The 17,359-nt window shown below is 44.7% G+C and overlaps 2 protein-coding genes across 5 annotated transcripts; one reads left to right on the top strand and one right to left on the bottom strand.

Annotated features, from left to right (window-relative positions):
• Positions 1–362: 362 nt before the first annotated feature.
• Positions 363–8,849, bottom strand: LOC118503493 (calcium channel flower). 4 transcript variants are annotated; one of them, XM_036036816.1, is made up of 7 exons: positions 8,585–8,841; positions 8,319–8,439; positions 5,407–5,614; positions 5,201–5,308; positions 4,655–4,760; positions 2,284–2,360; positions 363–2,186 (listed from the first exon to the last, which is right to left on the bottom strand). In XM_036036816.1, the coding sequence occupies exons 1-6, from the start codon at positions 8,585–8,587 to the stop codon at positions 2,295–2,297; spliced, it is 612 nt and encodes a 203-aa protein (XP_035892709.1). In that variant the 5' UTR covers positions 8,588–8,841; the 3' UTR covers positions 363–2,186; positions 2,284–2,294. The 4 variants fall into 4 exon arrangements, with proteins under 4 accessions (XP_035892709.1, XP_035892711.1, XP_035892708.1 ...); XM_036036818.1 differs by lacking the exon at positions 4,655–4,760 and having other exon boundaries at positions 8,585–8,849; XM_036036815.1 differs by having other exon boundaries at positions 363–2,360; positions 8,585–8,827.
• Positions 8,850–9,415: 566 nt separating this feature from the next.
• On the top strand, positions 9,416–11,794 carry LOC118503494 (zinc finger protein 260-like). The gene is made up of 2 exons (XM_036036819.1): positions 9,416–9,675; positions 9,768–11,794. Exons 1-2 carry the CDS (start codon positions 9,508–9,510, stop codon positions 11,574–11,576), a joined length of 1,977 nt encoding a protein of 658 aa, XP_035892712.1. The 5' UTR covers positions 9,416–9,507; the 3' UTR covers positions 11,577–11,794.
• The last annotated feature ends 5,565 nt before the right edge of the window (positions 11,795–17,359 follow it).

Consider the following 17,359-nt stretch of genomic DNA (forward strand, 5'->3'; position numbering starts at 1 on the left):
TTCTTTGAATTAGTTAACCCTTGAGTGGGTAACAGTGAAACAAAAAAATGGCTTGTGCAAATATTGATTTTAAATATAGAAAAGCATGACTGAAAGAGCTGGCTGAAGGTTTTTCAAAACTTAGTTTGATGCATGACTGATGCATCTTAATTAAAAAAAAAACGACGGTTCAATTTAACGTTATTAACATATCTTAAGTCGCCACTACTAAGCTGCTTTTTAAAGGCTAACAGCAAATGTCTAACGCAATACTAACGTACGTAAAGACGTAACGTAAAGGATTACTAAAATGGCCGAAAAATGCTCCCAATCGAAATAGGTTTCGGACAAATAAATGATCATACCGGAAAGCCGACGCGCCATAGTGGTAACGGTAATATTCTTATTCCTTTATTTTCTGCACTCGTTTATGTCGATATTTCTTATTTTGCTACCAGTTTTTTTTTACTTACTTGTTGATTTTACGGGTTTCTTTTGTCTAGTTCTTCTCTAGTTCTTGCTTCTTCAACGTTTTTTGTTTTGCTTTGTTTGTGTTTCTCTTTTACTTTATTTCTCTATGCGCGTCTATCGGTTTCTTGTATCGTACACGATATATGTATATGTATATATATATATATATTATGTAAATATGGTATTCTTTACATAATGCATGCTTATCTACATGCGAAATGGAGGACTTTATTTTCTTCTCCCCAACCGTAGGTCGGCACGCGTACGTTCGCACTGTGTCGAGTATCGTCTTTTTTGTTTTCTTCGCACGCATGATAGAAGAGCATCGTTGATATCGTTAATCGTCTGTTTAATTTTCATTATTTAACTATTTAACTCTCTCCCGATTTCAGCTTGCCACCCCGTGAAAGTCATCGTGATGCTTTGCTTCGAAGCCATGAGCTTCACAGCGGAAGCCGACACCGGGCGGGGGGCGCACGAGCAAGAAGCATTAACAGTAATGTTGCTTCCAGGATATGTAACTTAGGCTCTAGCTGTTATCGGGAAGGAGCGGGACATTTATTCGACGCTTTGCTGTTGGACCGAAACAACAACCGCGTTGCTCCAGTCCATTCCACTGACCCTTCAAACTCTTAGGCCACCTAAGCCTGCAGCACGTTACGTTCCTCTGCAAAGCGCAGGATAAGAAAAAAAGAAAACAGGCAGCTCAATCTCTGTGCGAGGATATCTCGCGCAAGGATATGCTCGTAAACGCTTACCGATAAACGTGAGTGTAGCGATATTTCTAAACGTGCTTATTCTGCACAAAACCCAAATAGGCATACGTGGGTTGGAATGTGTTGTACCACTCTGTCCGTTTGTCTGTCTGTTTGAGGTCTCGAAACGATTCTTGCAATTGACCGATCCGATTCCTTTGTGATTGTTTCCATTGCTTGCATTCGAATAGGGGGGCGGGATAGGGACTAAAATTATCACATTTTTAACCAAGATGAAAGAGCATTTCGATAAGTTAGGTCTCATAAATATTATACCTCTGGTCCTTTGGTGAATACTAAAAGCAAGCGTACGGACGAGAGAGTGCGTTTGCTCGAGCAACACAAACTATTGCTTTGGATGTACAGAAGAATGAAACAAAATCAAAAGGTTTTTGCAGCAAAAAAGAGTAATGTCCACTCCCAATGTCTTGTGCAAAACGTATTAGTTCCACCAAATTGCAAAGCAAAAATAAATTTGTTTCCTTGTTAGATGTAGTGCATCATCTCCATTCCGCTCTTGCGTGTTTTCGTTCCATAGGTTTAAAATCGTTTAAAAATAAAGCAGTTCAAATCAAGATTGTTACGATAAGCAGTGGTTGATATTTTAGTGTTTTTCTCCTCTCTCTCTCTCTCTCTCTCTCTCTCTCTCTCACTTTCTCGCTCTATACAATTGTACAGATTGTACATCACTTGTTCGCACCGAAATCTCCGGAACTGAAGGAACTGAAGATAATTTGATAGAAAAAAAGCTGGAGTAGCGCGTATTCTTAAGCTAAACCAAGTAACTCTCCACAAATTTCGTAGCAAAATTGGCTATACTTTCCGGGCGCACAGTATCCATAGGGAAACAATAATGCCGTCTATCTGGGCGCCCGCTCCTCAGTCAATCGCGCGTCGCCTTGGCTATCTGCTCGAGAGATAATTTGAACGCTTGCGAATGCGTTCCGCAACTAAGCTACACTATCGTACGGGGGCGGTGAGCTGTAAGAGATCGGTTGGACATTATACACTAGCGTGGAGTTCTGCTTGGTCGTCGTACTACCACCACCGCCACCGACGACCTCGACCGACGACATACCGTTGCCCTGCTCAGCGGACGAGCTGGCTCCCGCCGACGTTGTTGCCGCTGCTGCTCGCATGTCCTCTAACGACGCTCTAGAACGGGTGGCAAGTGGATGAGTGGATGGAAACAGAAACAGAAAAAAATAAAAAATAAAAAAAACGGTGCCAAAATGAAGAAAATAAATTAAATATACGAAAAAAAAACTCAAGCGATAGCTTAAAAACAAATCTACTACAACCTATAGCACACAACAGAACAACTTGTTGGGAATCAATAAAGGGAGAGGTCGATCGATACTGGCTTATGAGACGAGCTAACAGTAACCCTTAAAGGAATAGGAGGTTAGTAGTACACCACGACGTTTTTGACTTGATAATGTGAGAGTTCACTGAGCTGCGGTTAGAAGGAATAACTTATTCCTTTTTTTTATCCAATATTTATAGAAAAAAAATCTCTAACCTAACTAAAAATATGAATATGAATGATAATAAAAATGGAACGAAACCTATAGAAGCCCCTTTACTAACACATAGCTAATTATTGCTTAATTCCTTCCCACAAGCACACGTGTGTGTGTGTGAATAGTGCGTGCGCAAACGTACTACGACCGACCTTAGGGTGAGAAGGGAGCTTGAGATCATCAGCCAGCTTCTTGAGCAGCTAGCTACGCTCTCTCGCTGTCTTTTGCCATCATACTAATTGAACCGTCCGTCCATCCATCTGCACAAAGTCGATTGTATCCTACCTCCATACTACAAAGCGCGAGTTCCTTCCTTTCTATGAGTGTGTGTGTGTGTGTTATGCGTGTGCGTGCTGCGTACGTACGCACATTTATTATCGATCTTGGTTCACTAACTTCAACACGCGAACAGAAATGTATGCATTATCCTTCGTTTTCCCTTCACGCTTGCTTTGGTGGGTTTTTTATGCTTTATGGACAAACATAGCTTAGGCTTTGGTGTAGGACGGATAAGCTTTGTCCGCCACGCTTTTCTGTGGGTGGCGCAATCTTAAGTAAGACTCGGTAGTCATTTGTTGCAGTGGCGCCGCTCTTCACACGGCAGCACCGGAGATCAAATCCCATCCAGGACCCCGTGAATCCCCGTGCGCAGAAGTGGTCTACCCAGCTAATAAGGGGTAAAATCAAATCAAGGAAAAAGGGGCTATAGATCCACATAAAAAGAAGAAGTTGTCCCAACGAAGGGAAAGCGCGATGGAAAAGCTTACCCGTCTATACAAAGCGCCGGTTATTGAATCATTTCAACAATGTGTGTGTGTGTGTGTGTGTGTCACTTGGAGCAGTTTGTTTCCTCTTGCTATCGCTGTCCGTATTTTACTATCCCTACTGACTCTTTACTATTAAATATGATGAACGATATTCCTATATGCTTCCCGATTATCAACAGCTGGCGGGATTTAGAGCAATGGCCGCCGCCGCCGCCGCCGCCAGTGAGTGTTTTTAGTTTTCGATAGTGTGAAGAATGTGTGTGTGTGTGTGTGTTATCGCTGTGCCGTGGTCAGGGCTTATTTTAATGAACCTGGGACACATTGGATTGAGATCTCGATTGCTGGGCCCGATCGGAATGTCTCTTTACAGTCGCTATTATCGCCTAATGGGAAATAATTCCAGTTCCAGAGGGAGGTATTTCATAAGACTTACTACTTTAAGCAATAAACATCTAACGTACCGTTGTCGAAACGAGCGTGAAAAAAGGAAAAAAAACACACACACACGAATAACCGTTTTCGGACCGAACGCAAAATCATTATCTAGTGCGGTCGCTAAACGCTAAACAACAGCGAACAAAAAACCCATATAATTAGCTAAGTTCTCCCGTTTGTGAGAGTAGATAATAATTGCCGCGCTTGTTTGATTGACCTTAGGCGAAACTTATACGCACACACATTCACTTATAGCATAATATAACTTTTAAATTATCTACCAAAAACACCGTCCCTTTCAAGAGTGTGTGTGTGTGTGTATCTTTTTGTATTCTGTTCTCCGTACTTGATTGAGCTCTACCTGTTAACGCGCAAGTGGGATTTGTTTTCCTTTGTGTCAAGCCTTCGGTTTCTTTGGTTCTTACATATAGCGGGGAAAAACAGGGATTTGCTCTCTTCAGTTACGTACAACGAACGGCGAACGAACCGTGAACCGATGGGGAGCACGTGTGTTTTGTGTGTTGTTGGAGGGAGGTAATCATTATTCGAGCGATTAAAAGTTGAGATGCAGAGTCGTGTTTGGTTGTACTAGACATCTAGGAATGAATTTTGCCTTTTTGCCGGTCGATGAAGGAGGAGCGGGAAGTTTAGAAGCATGCTTTATGATAGTTTGTGGGCTGTCGCAATTGCTACTGTAGCGAACTATTTATGTTGGACGCCATACATCGGGATCCTCCATCAGGGTGGAGTGTTGGTCCGTTGACGGTACGCCCTGCACCGGGGACATAGCGTTCGGGGAGGCCATCGCCGCCATATCCTCACGAGATCCTCTGCGACGGCGATACGTTTTAAAAGGATGACAGTGGATGATGAAGATGGTGATGATCGTGTTGTTGATGATGTTAATTTGTTTTTGCATTCGCAGCGTTGTAAGTAGAAGCAGTAGTTATGTTTTGGTAGTAGTGGAGTAGTAATAGTAGTAGTAGTAGTAGTAGTGGTAGTAGTAGCGCACGCGTCCGAGATAAGGAGAAGATAAAAAACGAGACGTTATAGTTAAGTATTTCATCCTGCATTTGCTATACGAAACAGCTTGTTAATACGCTTCAAATTATTCGATTAACAATGTGAAACAATTTTGATAAAATTATAATCAGGATCTTTGTACAAACCCATGCAACCGATGTAGGTATATAAAACACATATTTACAAACACGTCTGGAGAGCGTGTGCGTGATCCATTAACCACATTTTTTAAATACGGTCTACTTACTTTTTGCCAAGCGCCATCATACCGTACAGCATGCCGGTAACAAATATGAGCCCACAGCCGAACAGGCTTCCCAAACTTATACAGAGCACTACGGGCAGGATAGCAATGCTAAAATAAAAAACAGAAAATTAATCAGTTTAATCGAAAACCAAACCTGCGGAATGTGCTGTTTTATATAATTAGTAAAAATAAAAAAAAGTACATACGAACAGTAGAGTACTGCCCGGTTCCAGTACGGCCGCTGGTCTGCCTTCTCTGCCGCCTGCTGCACAAAGTCTATGAAGATGAAACAACATGGTGCCTCTATTGCTAGCACGATGAATCCGGCCAGAATCTGCAGGATGCCACTGATCAAACAGGAAACATCCCCAAGCAGTATACCGATGCAGTTGTACAGCCCGAACAGGACGGCGACTGAAACAGAAGAGAATTGGATTAGAAACAGAAGGATAAGTTAGGTTTACCTTAGTTTTTAGTATGAGAAAATGATGATTTCTTTTTAATTCTCACAATATTCAATACAATATCTGTAAACCGGGATGCAGGAAGATGCCTAGTAGCATTATGGAAGCTTAGGAGTAGAATAGGCTCACAAGTTGTCCGGGGCGCAACTGTATGCAAGTTGTGTGAAAGTTCACGGTGAAATATGTGCATTCAGTATATAGGACATAAAAGTAATATTTAAGTTAACCGTTAATTAAGTAAAAAAAAAATAGAAGTTATTATAAGTTGTCATAAAAGTTTGTTAAAGTATTCCCTAGACATGTTATCAGTTTTTATTCACTTTTTCTATGGTTGTAATGAGTTCCATTATTATTGTAATCATTACTGATCCATATTAGTATAATTTTTGATAGCAAAAAAAAAATGAAACAATTGTGGTAAAAGACTCGAGAAGCACCCCCCCCCCCCCCCCCCCTTGGAATCTTTTGTTTACAGCACTGTGGCCTGTCATTTTTATTGCACAGTGGGATTGTTGTGTGGTCATAACTCGTTTGATATAAACATTGTGCATTGTTCCCTAATAATGTTACAGGACAGCGAGTAGAGCATGATAATATACATTGTAAGAAGTGATTTGAAATGTTATTATTCTTATTTTTTCGCCTCCTTTTCTGAACATCTATGCCCGTTAACAAGTATCCATCGAACCAATGTTCCGTTACAGTCCGGAAACACCGTGTATGTTGTAAGCCTGATGGTCACTGATGGTGATGGTCAAAATAGTATTTTTTAGCATTTATAACAATAATTTATATGACATGATTTAATAAAAAAAAAAAAATTGTTTTTTATAAATAGTTAATCATTGTGTCCCATCTCGTCATGTTCTCATTCCACTGTGCACTTCCACGAAAGCTTGCGTGCGAGTGTGTTCCATGCCACTTGTCGGCCTATTCTACTCCTTAGCCGAATAATGTTATGGTAACTTCCAAGTTATTTATTACCCAGCATCAGAAGCTACCCGGTGGAGACGCCTAGTATATTATGATCCCTTTTCTATTGCTCAGAATAGATTATTAGCAATCTTAAAAATTTGGGAAAAACAATGCAATATTTCGCTACGAAGTATTGAAACAAACTTGATGATACACTATTGACTATCGCGATGAGACGTTATGTTGTATCTGTAGCTGTTGAGTTCATTAATATAACCCTCTTTCCTCCCAGCATATGCCCTGTTATTCCTGATATCGTTCGCTTATCAGTTGCAGTATGCTGAAGGCTTTCCACCAGTTGTTTTGGTTTTACGCTCAGCCCACTTTACTTACACCCGTAGCGAATGGGCAGATACAGTGAGTGACAAAATTGAACTATGCTAAGCTGACTCTAGCCCGATACTTTCAAAACGCATTGCTAAAATCTGTCAATTTCATCACACACACTCTTAATATGGGTTCTTTGTTATTTGTGAATGCTTTCACCACAGAGACTTTAGAATAATGTTGAACTATAATTCCCCCCTGTTGCATTCAAGTCTGTTTCGACGTGAATATCCCCCACCTCTGGTCTGTCAGTTGTAAAAATGCATTCGCACGCGCTCTCTTTCCATTCCATCACAGCATCCTGTTTCCCTTAGCACCGATTATCCTGCTACCGTCGTCCTTCTTCCCATTTGTGGCGGTTATCGTTGTGTGTGTGTATCAATTGCATAATAAACTTTTGCTAGTGTGAGATGATGATTAGCTTCTCCAGAGAAGCGTACAATTGCAAGCCTGCTTGGATCGGTTGTGGGTACTTTCTACAATTTAGCGTGAAAAAAAGGATAACACACCCTTAACACGCACACACATACATACACACTCATACACTCGCATTATTAGCCAGCGCACTTGCTTTTCGCCTCCCCCAAAAATAGACAATATACTCGCACACAGCTGCACAACCGAACGCACACACACACATATGGCTCTCGTTACCAACACAACGGTTTGCACGTGTGTTTTACACAACCCGTGGTGGTTGAGCGTGTTGTAAAGCGGATTCTCTTCGCCTCGGTAGACACGCGCGTTCACTTTCTTCTCGCGGGTTTAGGCTAGAGTTTCCCAGCGAGTGAAAACTCCCCTGACCAGTTAGTGCAGCTCACGCCAGACGCTAATGGAAAGGGGGGGTAGGAGGGCATTTTCGATGGTGTTACACGTCCGACGGTGGTTATCCACGGGATTTCGCACGGTCACAAATTCGATTCTTGATTTTCACACTTCTTGCATTATCACTTTGAAGGCTTCCTCGAGTTTCAAGGGCTGCTTCTCACGCGCGCACACATTGCGTTCCCGGCGAAAATAAACCGTGGCGTTGATTTTAATCGAATACTTTAATTTAAAAAAACCATAATTCTATGCCTCCTGCTGACGGACTAACTCTTTTTTGCTCCACTGCCTGTGTTATCTCTTATCGCTCGAAATGATTCACCCATAAAAAGCCGTCTTCTCTCGTCATGCTAATCAAATTGTCTTTTTCTTCCTGTGCCTCATAATGAATCGGGTAGGGGGGAAGGGAGGGTGTAATCACACACACACGCCACATAACACTCCAAAAGTGGAAACAGTGCACGGTTTGCCCAGGGGGCACCGACCCGCTTCCGCTTTTCGGCTAACCGATCGATAAATCTACTCACAGAATCCACCGACGATTCCCGCCGCTCGTCCACCGTACTTCAGATGCCACGGCACATCATCCCGCGGCACATTGTCCTGGCCGGGACGGGCCATTAGGGTGGTTAATCTTTCCGCGAACGACTGAAACGATACAAAGCGAGGAGTCAGCGACCATGTTGTAAAATTTCTCCATTCCATCTCGCATCGCGCAGCTCCATTCCGCTGCTTTATTGATTTCGTCCTTGCTCGCGATGGAGAAAACAAAAGTCGATAACACACTTCTTACCATTTTTGCTATTGCTTTCTTCGGGGCGCTGCTACTGTTTCTCCCGTACTTTGGAGAAAGTAAATCGAGTTGCTGGACGCTTTTAGGGGGTAGTTGTACAGCACGGACACAGCAAACACCGTGCACAGGTGGAGCTTACGCTAGCGGGTCCGTTAGTTAGACAAATTCACAAACTTTTAATCCTTTTCACGCTCTACGTAAATTTTGCTAGCGTTTTGCTGCTCTGGCGTACCAAGTAACAATATCGGTACGGGCAGATTCGACAGATTTGACAGTCATCTTCCCAAGTGACAATTTCGATGCGTGAGTTTACGGTAGCATACCGAACGTCGCCAGTGCAATAACTCACTTCAGAGTAATAATAAATATAAAATTTTGAGTTTTTGCTGAGCTCATCAGGCTTCACGATGCCTTAAACTATCCTGGTAAAAAATCGTAATGCTTTCTCGCTCTATCTAAGTAACAAGTAAACCTACGAAAGCGAGAAAGCATTACGATTTTGTTACCAGGGTAGAGATTGAATATAACAAACGATTCCTCACGCCAGTTCCAGAGCGGCTGTGAGGAGAGATTTTCGGCTGGTTTTGGCTTTCTCGCAGCAGGACCGTTCAACAAGTCTCACTCCTGCTTTTCAGGTAGGGGTTGAAACAAGAAAGAAAAGTATGTTTCGCACTATAAGCACATCTTTTAATATCGACTAGCATGGTGAGTGAGAAAAATATCTCACTGCATCTCACCGTCAACTTCTCACTCCTAGATATGTTACTTGAATCGTGAAAGAAATCGAACCTTCTTCGTTTATCACCCTACTGCCCTGCTGGAAAACTTGACAGCAAAGTCGACATTGCGCTTGCCGACAGCTCACACCGTCAACAAAATCCTCACCGATGTAAACAAAGTAACAATCTGGTGGCGAATGAAAAATGTCCGCGCTGGGCACAAATTTAGCATCAAACACGCTGCTTTTCGATTCGAAAGTGTGCCGCTTGTGCGGCGAACAGAACGAAAATGGACGTCCATTGTTTCGGGAACGTGACGCAAACGGTGAATGTGAAGTCAGCCGGCTGATTAATCGGTACCTGCCGGTGAAGGTAAGCGAGTGTGTGTGCCCTCCGTACGGGCGGGGGGGGTCGTGTGCTGTGGGTATGCAGGCATTGAATCGTCGTCGTTTTCCATCCTCCAGGTGCACAACGATGGTGTGCTACCGCGCTGGATTTGTCCCGGGTGTCACATTCAGCTCGAATCGACGGCTCAATTCTTCGAGATGATCCTGAAGGGCCAGCAGCAGATAGAGCAGCTGAGGGAGAAGCAACAGCCGGCGCTCGTGAAGAGTGACAGTGCGCGGGTGGAAGACGTTGGCCAGCTGTACGATATTATGGACCCGGAGTGGAACGAGCTGTTTGCCAAACCGGGTATGATTAGTGCCGATAAGGAGGGTCTGCTCGTACCGCTGGAACTGTTCGAACTGGATGAGCTGTTCAAACCGATCGAAACCCCACCGAAACCCGCACTGCCCGCACCGCAGCAACCAGCACCAGCAGCGGCCGAAACCTCACCGGAACCGGTGGAAAGCGAAATTGTACCTGGAACGCAACCAGCCGAGCCGATCGAGCAGGAGAAAGCGGAAGCAAAGGATTGGATCGTAAAGTCGGAAGTAACGACCACCAACCAGGGCCGTGTGATTGGATTCGTCCACCACAACCACAGCAAAACCGACATCGGCAATCTGGTGCTGGTGGAAGATGGTAAAGGTAAGAAAAAAATAAGCGCCCAGTTCGTGTGCGACATTTGCAGCGAAAGCTTCGCCCGGGAACCACGCTACCTGAAGCACCGCAAAACCCACAGCATCCTGTTCGAGTGTTCCGCGTGTCTGCTGAAGTTCGGCTCGAACGGAAAGCTGCTGGTCCACCAGCAGCAAACCCTGCACATCGGGAAGGGTATGGTGGAAGGCTTGCAGCTACCGACGGACAGCGGTTCGAAGCGAAAGGGAGAGGGCTCGCGGGAGCACAGCGGCCCACCGAAGGATGGAAGCGAAATCCAAAGCGCACCACCGAAGGCAGACAATGTGTACGCGTGCGATAGCTGCGATAACACGTTTGCCGGGTTGAACACCGTGCTGGAGCACGAGGAAGCGGTCCACGCGCACGAGAACCATTCGTTCGTGTGCATCGAGTGTGGGAAAGCGTTCCGGGAGAAGAATCTGCTTCACCGGCACCGCCAAACGCACGTCCAGGACCGGATGCACCGGTGCACGGTGTGTGAGGCGGCCTTCAAAACACGCTCCACCCTGACGAAGCATGCCCGGTCGCACGAAGGCACCAAACGCTACCGGTGCACGATGTGCGACCAACAGTTCGCGTACAAATCCGGCTTCGACAAGCACCTCGACTGGCACAATGGGGTGAAGCGGTTCGAGTGTGAACACTGCTCGAAGCGCTTTTCGCAGCGTGGAAACTTGAAAGAGCACCAGCGGGTCCATTCGGGCGACAAACCGTTCCAGTGCGGCGTGTGTGAGGCACGGTTCGGGACAAGCTCCCAGCACAAGGCACACGTAAAGCGGCACGAAAATGTGCGCCCGTACGAGTGCGATATGTGCGACAAGTCGTTCATCTTGCGCGAACACTACAACACCCATCTACGCCGGCACCGGAACGAGAAACCGTTCGCGTGTGGCGATTGTCCACGTTCGTTCGTGGAACGCTGGGCGCTGACGAAGCACGTGCGGACACACACGCAGGAAAAACCGTACAGCTGTAAGCACTGTGGGAAATCTTTTTCCGACCCGTCGAATCTGTCACGGCACGTCGGTTCGGTGCACGAGAAGAAGGCGAAGGATAGTGTGGTGGAGCCGGCGCCGGTGGAGAGTGCTGGCGGTACGAGTGAGGTAAGCGATGGGACGCTTTTCGAAATGACCGCCGGAGCAGGTACGAACGCGACCGGCGAGGAAGGAATGTTGGCCCTAGGGGAAGCGATCTACATGGAGCAGCACTAGAGGGAAGCTTAATAGAACTACTGCAGGTTAGTGGACTCTATCGGGTGAGGAAGGGGAAGGGTTGATTAACAGGGGTGAATGGAGGCTATAGTGATCTTTTGGCAGGCGGAATGGGCTCGCCGAAATAAGTTAGTTGAAGTGGTAGTACAACCATTTTGTGGTACACTAGAATTCCAAAAAGCATATAGTAAATTACAAAGCAAAGTATTGAAATTGTATTTGAGAAGGCCTATTTTGAACGATATCTTCTGAAGGAAAGTATTGAGAAATGCTGCTTTTGTTGGCTCATTGCAGGTAGAATTCCACTTGAATTTTTTGTTATAATGATTGTACGTGGTTTAACAGGTATCAAAAATTAAATTTGAGTATTCGGCACTATGGGATCGTTTAATGAGTTTTGCGGACCAGAGTTACATGCATTACTCCACAAAAACGCAAATTAAGACGGTCATAAATAAGGGAAAATATTTTTTTACTGTAATTTACTACATCGTGAAAGGTTCCTTCGTTTGCTAAGTTTTATTTGATTTTGCCTCTTAATTGTGACTATGATTTCACTTACTTTTTATCTGCTTATTTTATTTATTTTACTTCTTTTATTATCTAAACTATTCCTACCTTGATAAAACGCATGTTTTTTATGCTTTTTTTAATTCCATCAATATTATCTGTAAATCTCTGTATTTTGGAACGCCATTTTACATTTTTTACGATGGCGAAAACCTACTACAAGTGTCCCAAAAGGCTATCTGTAAATCTCTGTATTTTGTAACGCCATTTTACATTTTTTACGATGGTGAAAACCTACTACAAGTGTCCCAAAAGGCTACAAATCGTCATAGGAAAGATTTTGCTACAGGTTCTTTCTGGTTTAACAGTTCTGGATCCTTTGTGTCAGGAAGGTCCATCCTTGTTTGTCGCCTGGAAATTCTCTTTAAATTCTCAAAAAACGCTTCTTACTCATACTCATTGTTGAACCCAGTGGCGGATCAACCTAGGAGCGGAAGAAGCGGCCGCTCGGGGCCTCTTCAGTTAGGGAGGCCTCTTCGGTGCGGGAAATCTTGTTGGTATTACTCATAACCGAGTCACAATTAGAGGGGCCTCAACTGCCATTCCGCTCCGAGCCTCTAAAGACCTTGATCCGCCGGTTGAACCTAGAAGAGTTCTGTTGTTGGCTCATTCTCGCAGAGCGAATATTTTTCTGCTTTCTCCATGGCCAACAATTAATATATATTGTATGCAATTATATTATTATATGGGAACGGTCCGATGGCAGAGGAAACAACGGCGCCCGGTCACCTCATAGCAGGGCCGGGGCTCATAACTCACCGAGACCTCCGCCCGTACGCAGGACTTACTATCCAGCGACGTGTAAATTCAAGTCACTAGAAATGGCAGGTCGAGACCTATCGAGGTTGTAGAGCCAAGAAAGAAGAAGTTTATAATTATCCCCGTTTGGCGTTCACAAAAAACTGTTTTGGCGGACAAAACATAAAACCGACCGCTTATTTTGTCCGTTCGATTGCCCAGTGTCCATTTTTGGCGGTTTATTTTAAAACGATGAGCTTTTCATATTTATTTCTTTAAAAAGAACGTCTCGGGCATATTGTTTGCGCTTTACAGATATAATAATAATTATGTTGTACAGAAATTATATTTTGCAGTTGCCTGTTGGTTTACCCAAATCGTCTCATTTCCACGAAAAGCATATTCCTTTGTACGGCAATACTGATTACTATGTTCCTTTTTTCCCCTTTCCATATACGCTTTCCAACGTTGATCCTAATTGAATCAGATTTCCCTTTCCCGAAGGTCTTTTTTGCAATTGGATACAAACATAAATCATGTTACACTTTACACCCGAAAGCCAGCCCACCTACAATGGTAGAGCGCCATTACAATGTAACGTGACGATCCTTTCACATACTCTCGCTCTCTCTCTCTCTCTCTCTCTCTCTCTCTCTCTCTCTCTCTCTCTATAGCTCTAGCTACGGTGATTAGAAAGCAGTTCTCATTATGTAAATGCTTCTCCGTACGGGATAATTTTGGACGACTCGTCCCTGACAACCGGATTCCGGTAAGGAGATTAGAGAGACGGGTGTGTGTGTCTGTGTGTTTGTAATCTGATCCTGGCAAAACCATTTATCTCTCCTTGAGCCCTGTTCCGATCGTGCATTCCTCGACACAAAGATGGGAGGATCTGCTCTCTTTTTGTGGCGCATGTAGCTCATTATCCGTTTTTCGCTCATCGCCAACATCAATGTCAGCGAAGGGATAACGTACGGAACGAAGCGAGCAGATGAGCACAAACGTTAACTGTACAGTTCCCACTGAGAACCGGGGTTGTGGTAATGGTGGTATGGTGCTGTTTTCTGCCATCATTACTTAACCCGATCGTCAACGTGGCGTAGCGCGACCCTTTGCCAGCCCTTGTGACAAAAGCAAATGAATGAAAAAGCGGCCAATTTTCGATGGCGTTTTTGTGAGAGAAAAACTGTGAAGTGGTACTGTATTTTAGGTCACTAGAACCATTAATGTTGGGGGTTGGTGGATCAATGTTTGTATGCTATCAATTCCCGGCCATGTAAAGTCAAAGACAGATATGGACGGGAGTAGTATCGGTGTAATATCTTACTATCGCACAACATAATACTGCACAACAAAGGGGTGGTGGTAGTTTATTTTATTGATGGAAAAGGAAAAGCGAGAAAATGCAATAAATGCAGCAAAAGCGGTGCGGAATATGCGGTGGATGCAATGTCTCTTAAGTTCATTGACGCTTCTGAGCTTTACACTGCGTCTCCTTTCCATAGAGCCACTTGATTGAGAATGAACATTAAATGTAGGAAAGTGCACATATTCCCTCAAATACGCGGGAGACTCCTTTATTGAGCTTTTTTCTAGAATTTTAATTTTTAGTCTTACTTACTTACTTATCAGGCGCTACAATCGCTTTGCGGTCTTGGCCTGCTGCAACAATCCTCGATACCGTTCACGGTTTAGCGCCGTCGTCTGCCAATCCATTATCGCGGCCGTTCTGGCGGACGCATTAACGCCATCACTCTCCATCTCAATTTGGGCCTACCACGCCTCCTCTGTCCGTGCGGACGGCCTAAAAGGACAATACGGGCTGGATCGTCCGGTGTCATTCTCATGACGTTACCACCAGCCCAGCAGAGCCTGGCGAGTCTAATTCGTTGGACGATGGTGAGATCATCGTAGAGCTCGTCATGCTAGCGGCTCCTCCATTGTCCTTCTCCACATACGGGGCCAAAAATCCTTCTGAGCATCATCCTCTCAAATGCAGCTAAGAGGGCTTCGTCAGTTTTGGACAGAGTCCATGTCTCATTGGATTTTGGAATTTGTAGTCTAGGAATGGATAATCGAAAATACACCATAAAATACCTTTTCTTTAATAGAACTGCCCTGAACCATTTTTTTAAATAAGTTACATAAAAATTTGCAGCATTCAATATTGTTTGCTAAAATCAGGCGGACGACAAACCCGACACTACATTCGATTATATTTTCCTCATGTGTAGATGTCACTGGAGCGCCTAGTTTGTAGCTGGACCAACAGACTTGGAAGATAAAAACAAAAAATTACAAAAAATCGGCAATATTTGGATAAAAGGACCGGTGATCGGCCTGATCGAAGATCGAATCCTATCTGGACGACTCTGCAAGGACTGTTTATCCAACTACCTGGTATCAGTTAACTGTGGCAGGCTTAACCTAAAAGGTCATCATACCAAAATGAATAAGAAGATTCGTTTATTTATAGAGGATTTGGGTGTCAGAGACCTCCTTCACCTGTATGGAGAAGAAGAATAATGATGTGCTGAAATTATATATATTTTTTTAAGGAAGTTAAAATTCTGCCACCTTAACAAACTGATATTCGATCTTCTTGAAAGCTAGCGATTCTACATGCATCATATAAAAATCATTAAAAAAATACTACACTAAAGATCACCATTGGGGTGTTCCAGTGGACGAGACGATAATGACACCAGCCTTCACTCGGCAGGACTGGTGGACTGGTGGCAAAAATCCAATCCTCAGCAGGGCTGAGAGACCTCTCGAGGTTGTAGTGCCAGGGAAAAAAAGAAAGAGTTCACCATTTCCACCGGGTAGTATGAGGATTGAGGCAGGCCAATCGGCGATAGCCACATGATACTAGATTTTACTAGGTTTTGTGATCGGATCCTTCACGTCTTCATTGGAAACCTGCACCTTGAATCGATTAGTCCTGTGGAAAATTGGAGCAAATATTATTATACCACATAAAAGCTAAGAACATTCGATTAATTTAATTTATTAAATCATAGTCACGAAATTATCTATCAAACGAAGCCTGTCGCTATAGAAATCAGCCGCACTGTAGTGGTACGATTTATTTAAGCATGTTCACTCGGTAATGCGGAGGATAATCACATCGAACATCCTCCGGTGTGTACAGCTCGGAACGCCTCACCCGTACATATGCAAACGCAAGCGCATGCAAACAAAAAGTGAGACGAGCAAAAAAGGACCCTCCAAACCCCCGCTGGTGCCGGACAGGATCGTCATAAATTACCGATGGTCCTTCTCATCGTGCGAAAAGCCCATACTTCCCCCCCCGGTGGAGGAAGTTTTGGGTCCGTTCTCGCCGATGCCACTCATCGGCGTGTGTCTCGATGACCCAGTGCACTTCCGGGCGGTACCACTCGTACGCATCAATACGAAGCTGCCATCGGTGGTAGGCCTGCATCCTGCGACGGCGCTTGGCTTTTGCGAGTTAATGTAGCGTACCGGCACCAGTAAGGATGTCGTGTAGTGGAAGTTTAAATCACTCCTCCACACTCGATTAGAGAGAAGGGGTTTGCGCCCTGTAATACCGGCCCCGAACGATGACGATGTTCCGGTGGGTTCTTGCACTCGGAATCCCAAAAGGACACCAGCTCAGATCGAGACTTGCAGTGTGTGTGTGTGTGTGTGTCCCGTCACACAACCATTTGATTCTCGGTTTGCGCAAGGCAAGCATTTAAGCATTCGTTTCCCGTGCGTTGCCGCCACTGTTTGTCGGCCGGCCAACTTCTTCCCACCCCGGGTCGAGTCAGACAGTCGGTGCTTCACTTAGTCGTCCACGTTAGCACGTTTATTTGCATACTGATTTACTGCTGAGTGTACTAAATGCTTCATCAGTGATTTCATTCTCAGTGAGCCTCTCGGAAAGCGGCAAGTGGCGAGCAGGACTTTACAACGGCGTACCAGAGCACACACGCCAACGGTGCACGCGCTTCCTTCCGGGTCCGGGTGGCAGCTGTCAAGTGGGGAAACCCCTGCCGCTACTAGCTGTGTGCCCTCCTTCGGACCGGTTGGGACGGGACATTTTTGAATGATTGCTAAGATTAAACTCTTTGGAAGGTTTGGCAAAAAGGCGTACTCTTCCACATTATCATCTCACTCTCGATTTCCCATGCGATGAGTTGAACTTGGAACTTTCCTTCCCTCTTTCCGGAAAAAGGTCTTGCTCGGAACACACACACACACACACGGGAGGTCGTCAGCGAGGACAGGTGAATTTTGAGTGAGATTTATGATGACACGATAATGACACGGCATTTCATGCTTCATTTAGAGATTCTAGCACGAGAGGACGTTCGTCCGGCAGACGTTCACAGTAGACTTGATTATAGTGTGTGCGCGTTTATGAGGATTCGCTTGACGTATGAGAGGTTACGTTTCGCAGGGCGTTATTTCCCGGAACTGTTTGCAATCGCACACTGGTCGGTCGGTTT

The sequence above is a fragment of the Anopheles stephensi genome, chromosome 2 (assembly GCF_013141755.1).
Source record: "Anopheles stephensi strain Indian chromosome 2, UCI_ANSTEP_V1.0, whole genome shotgun sequence".
In the NCBI taxonomy this organism is placed as follows: Eukaryota; Metazoa; Arthropoda; class Insecta; order Diptera; family Culicidae; genus Anopheles; species Anopheles stephensi.

Coding starts and splice junctions, on each gene's coding strand:
- LOC118503493 (XM_036036814.1), bottom strand. Junction 5,615..8,318: donor GGGAATCGTCGGTGGATTCT/GTGAGTAGATTT, acceptor CTTCTGTTTCAG/TCGCCGTCCTGTTCGGGCTG. Junction 5,309..5,406: donor CGGGCAGTACTCTACTGTTC/GTATGTACTTTT, acceptor TTTTTATTTTAG/CATTGCTATCCTGCCCGTAG.
- LOC118503494 (XM_036036819.1), top strand. CDS start 9,508: ATGTCCGCGCTGGGCACAAATTTAGCATCAAACACGCTGCTTTTCGAT. Junction 9,676..9,767: donor ATCGGTACCTGCCGGTGAAG/GTAAGCGAGTGT, acceptor TCCATCCTCCAG/GTGCACAACGATGGTGTGCT.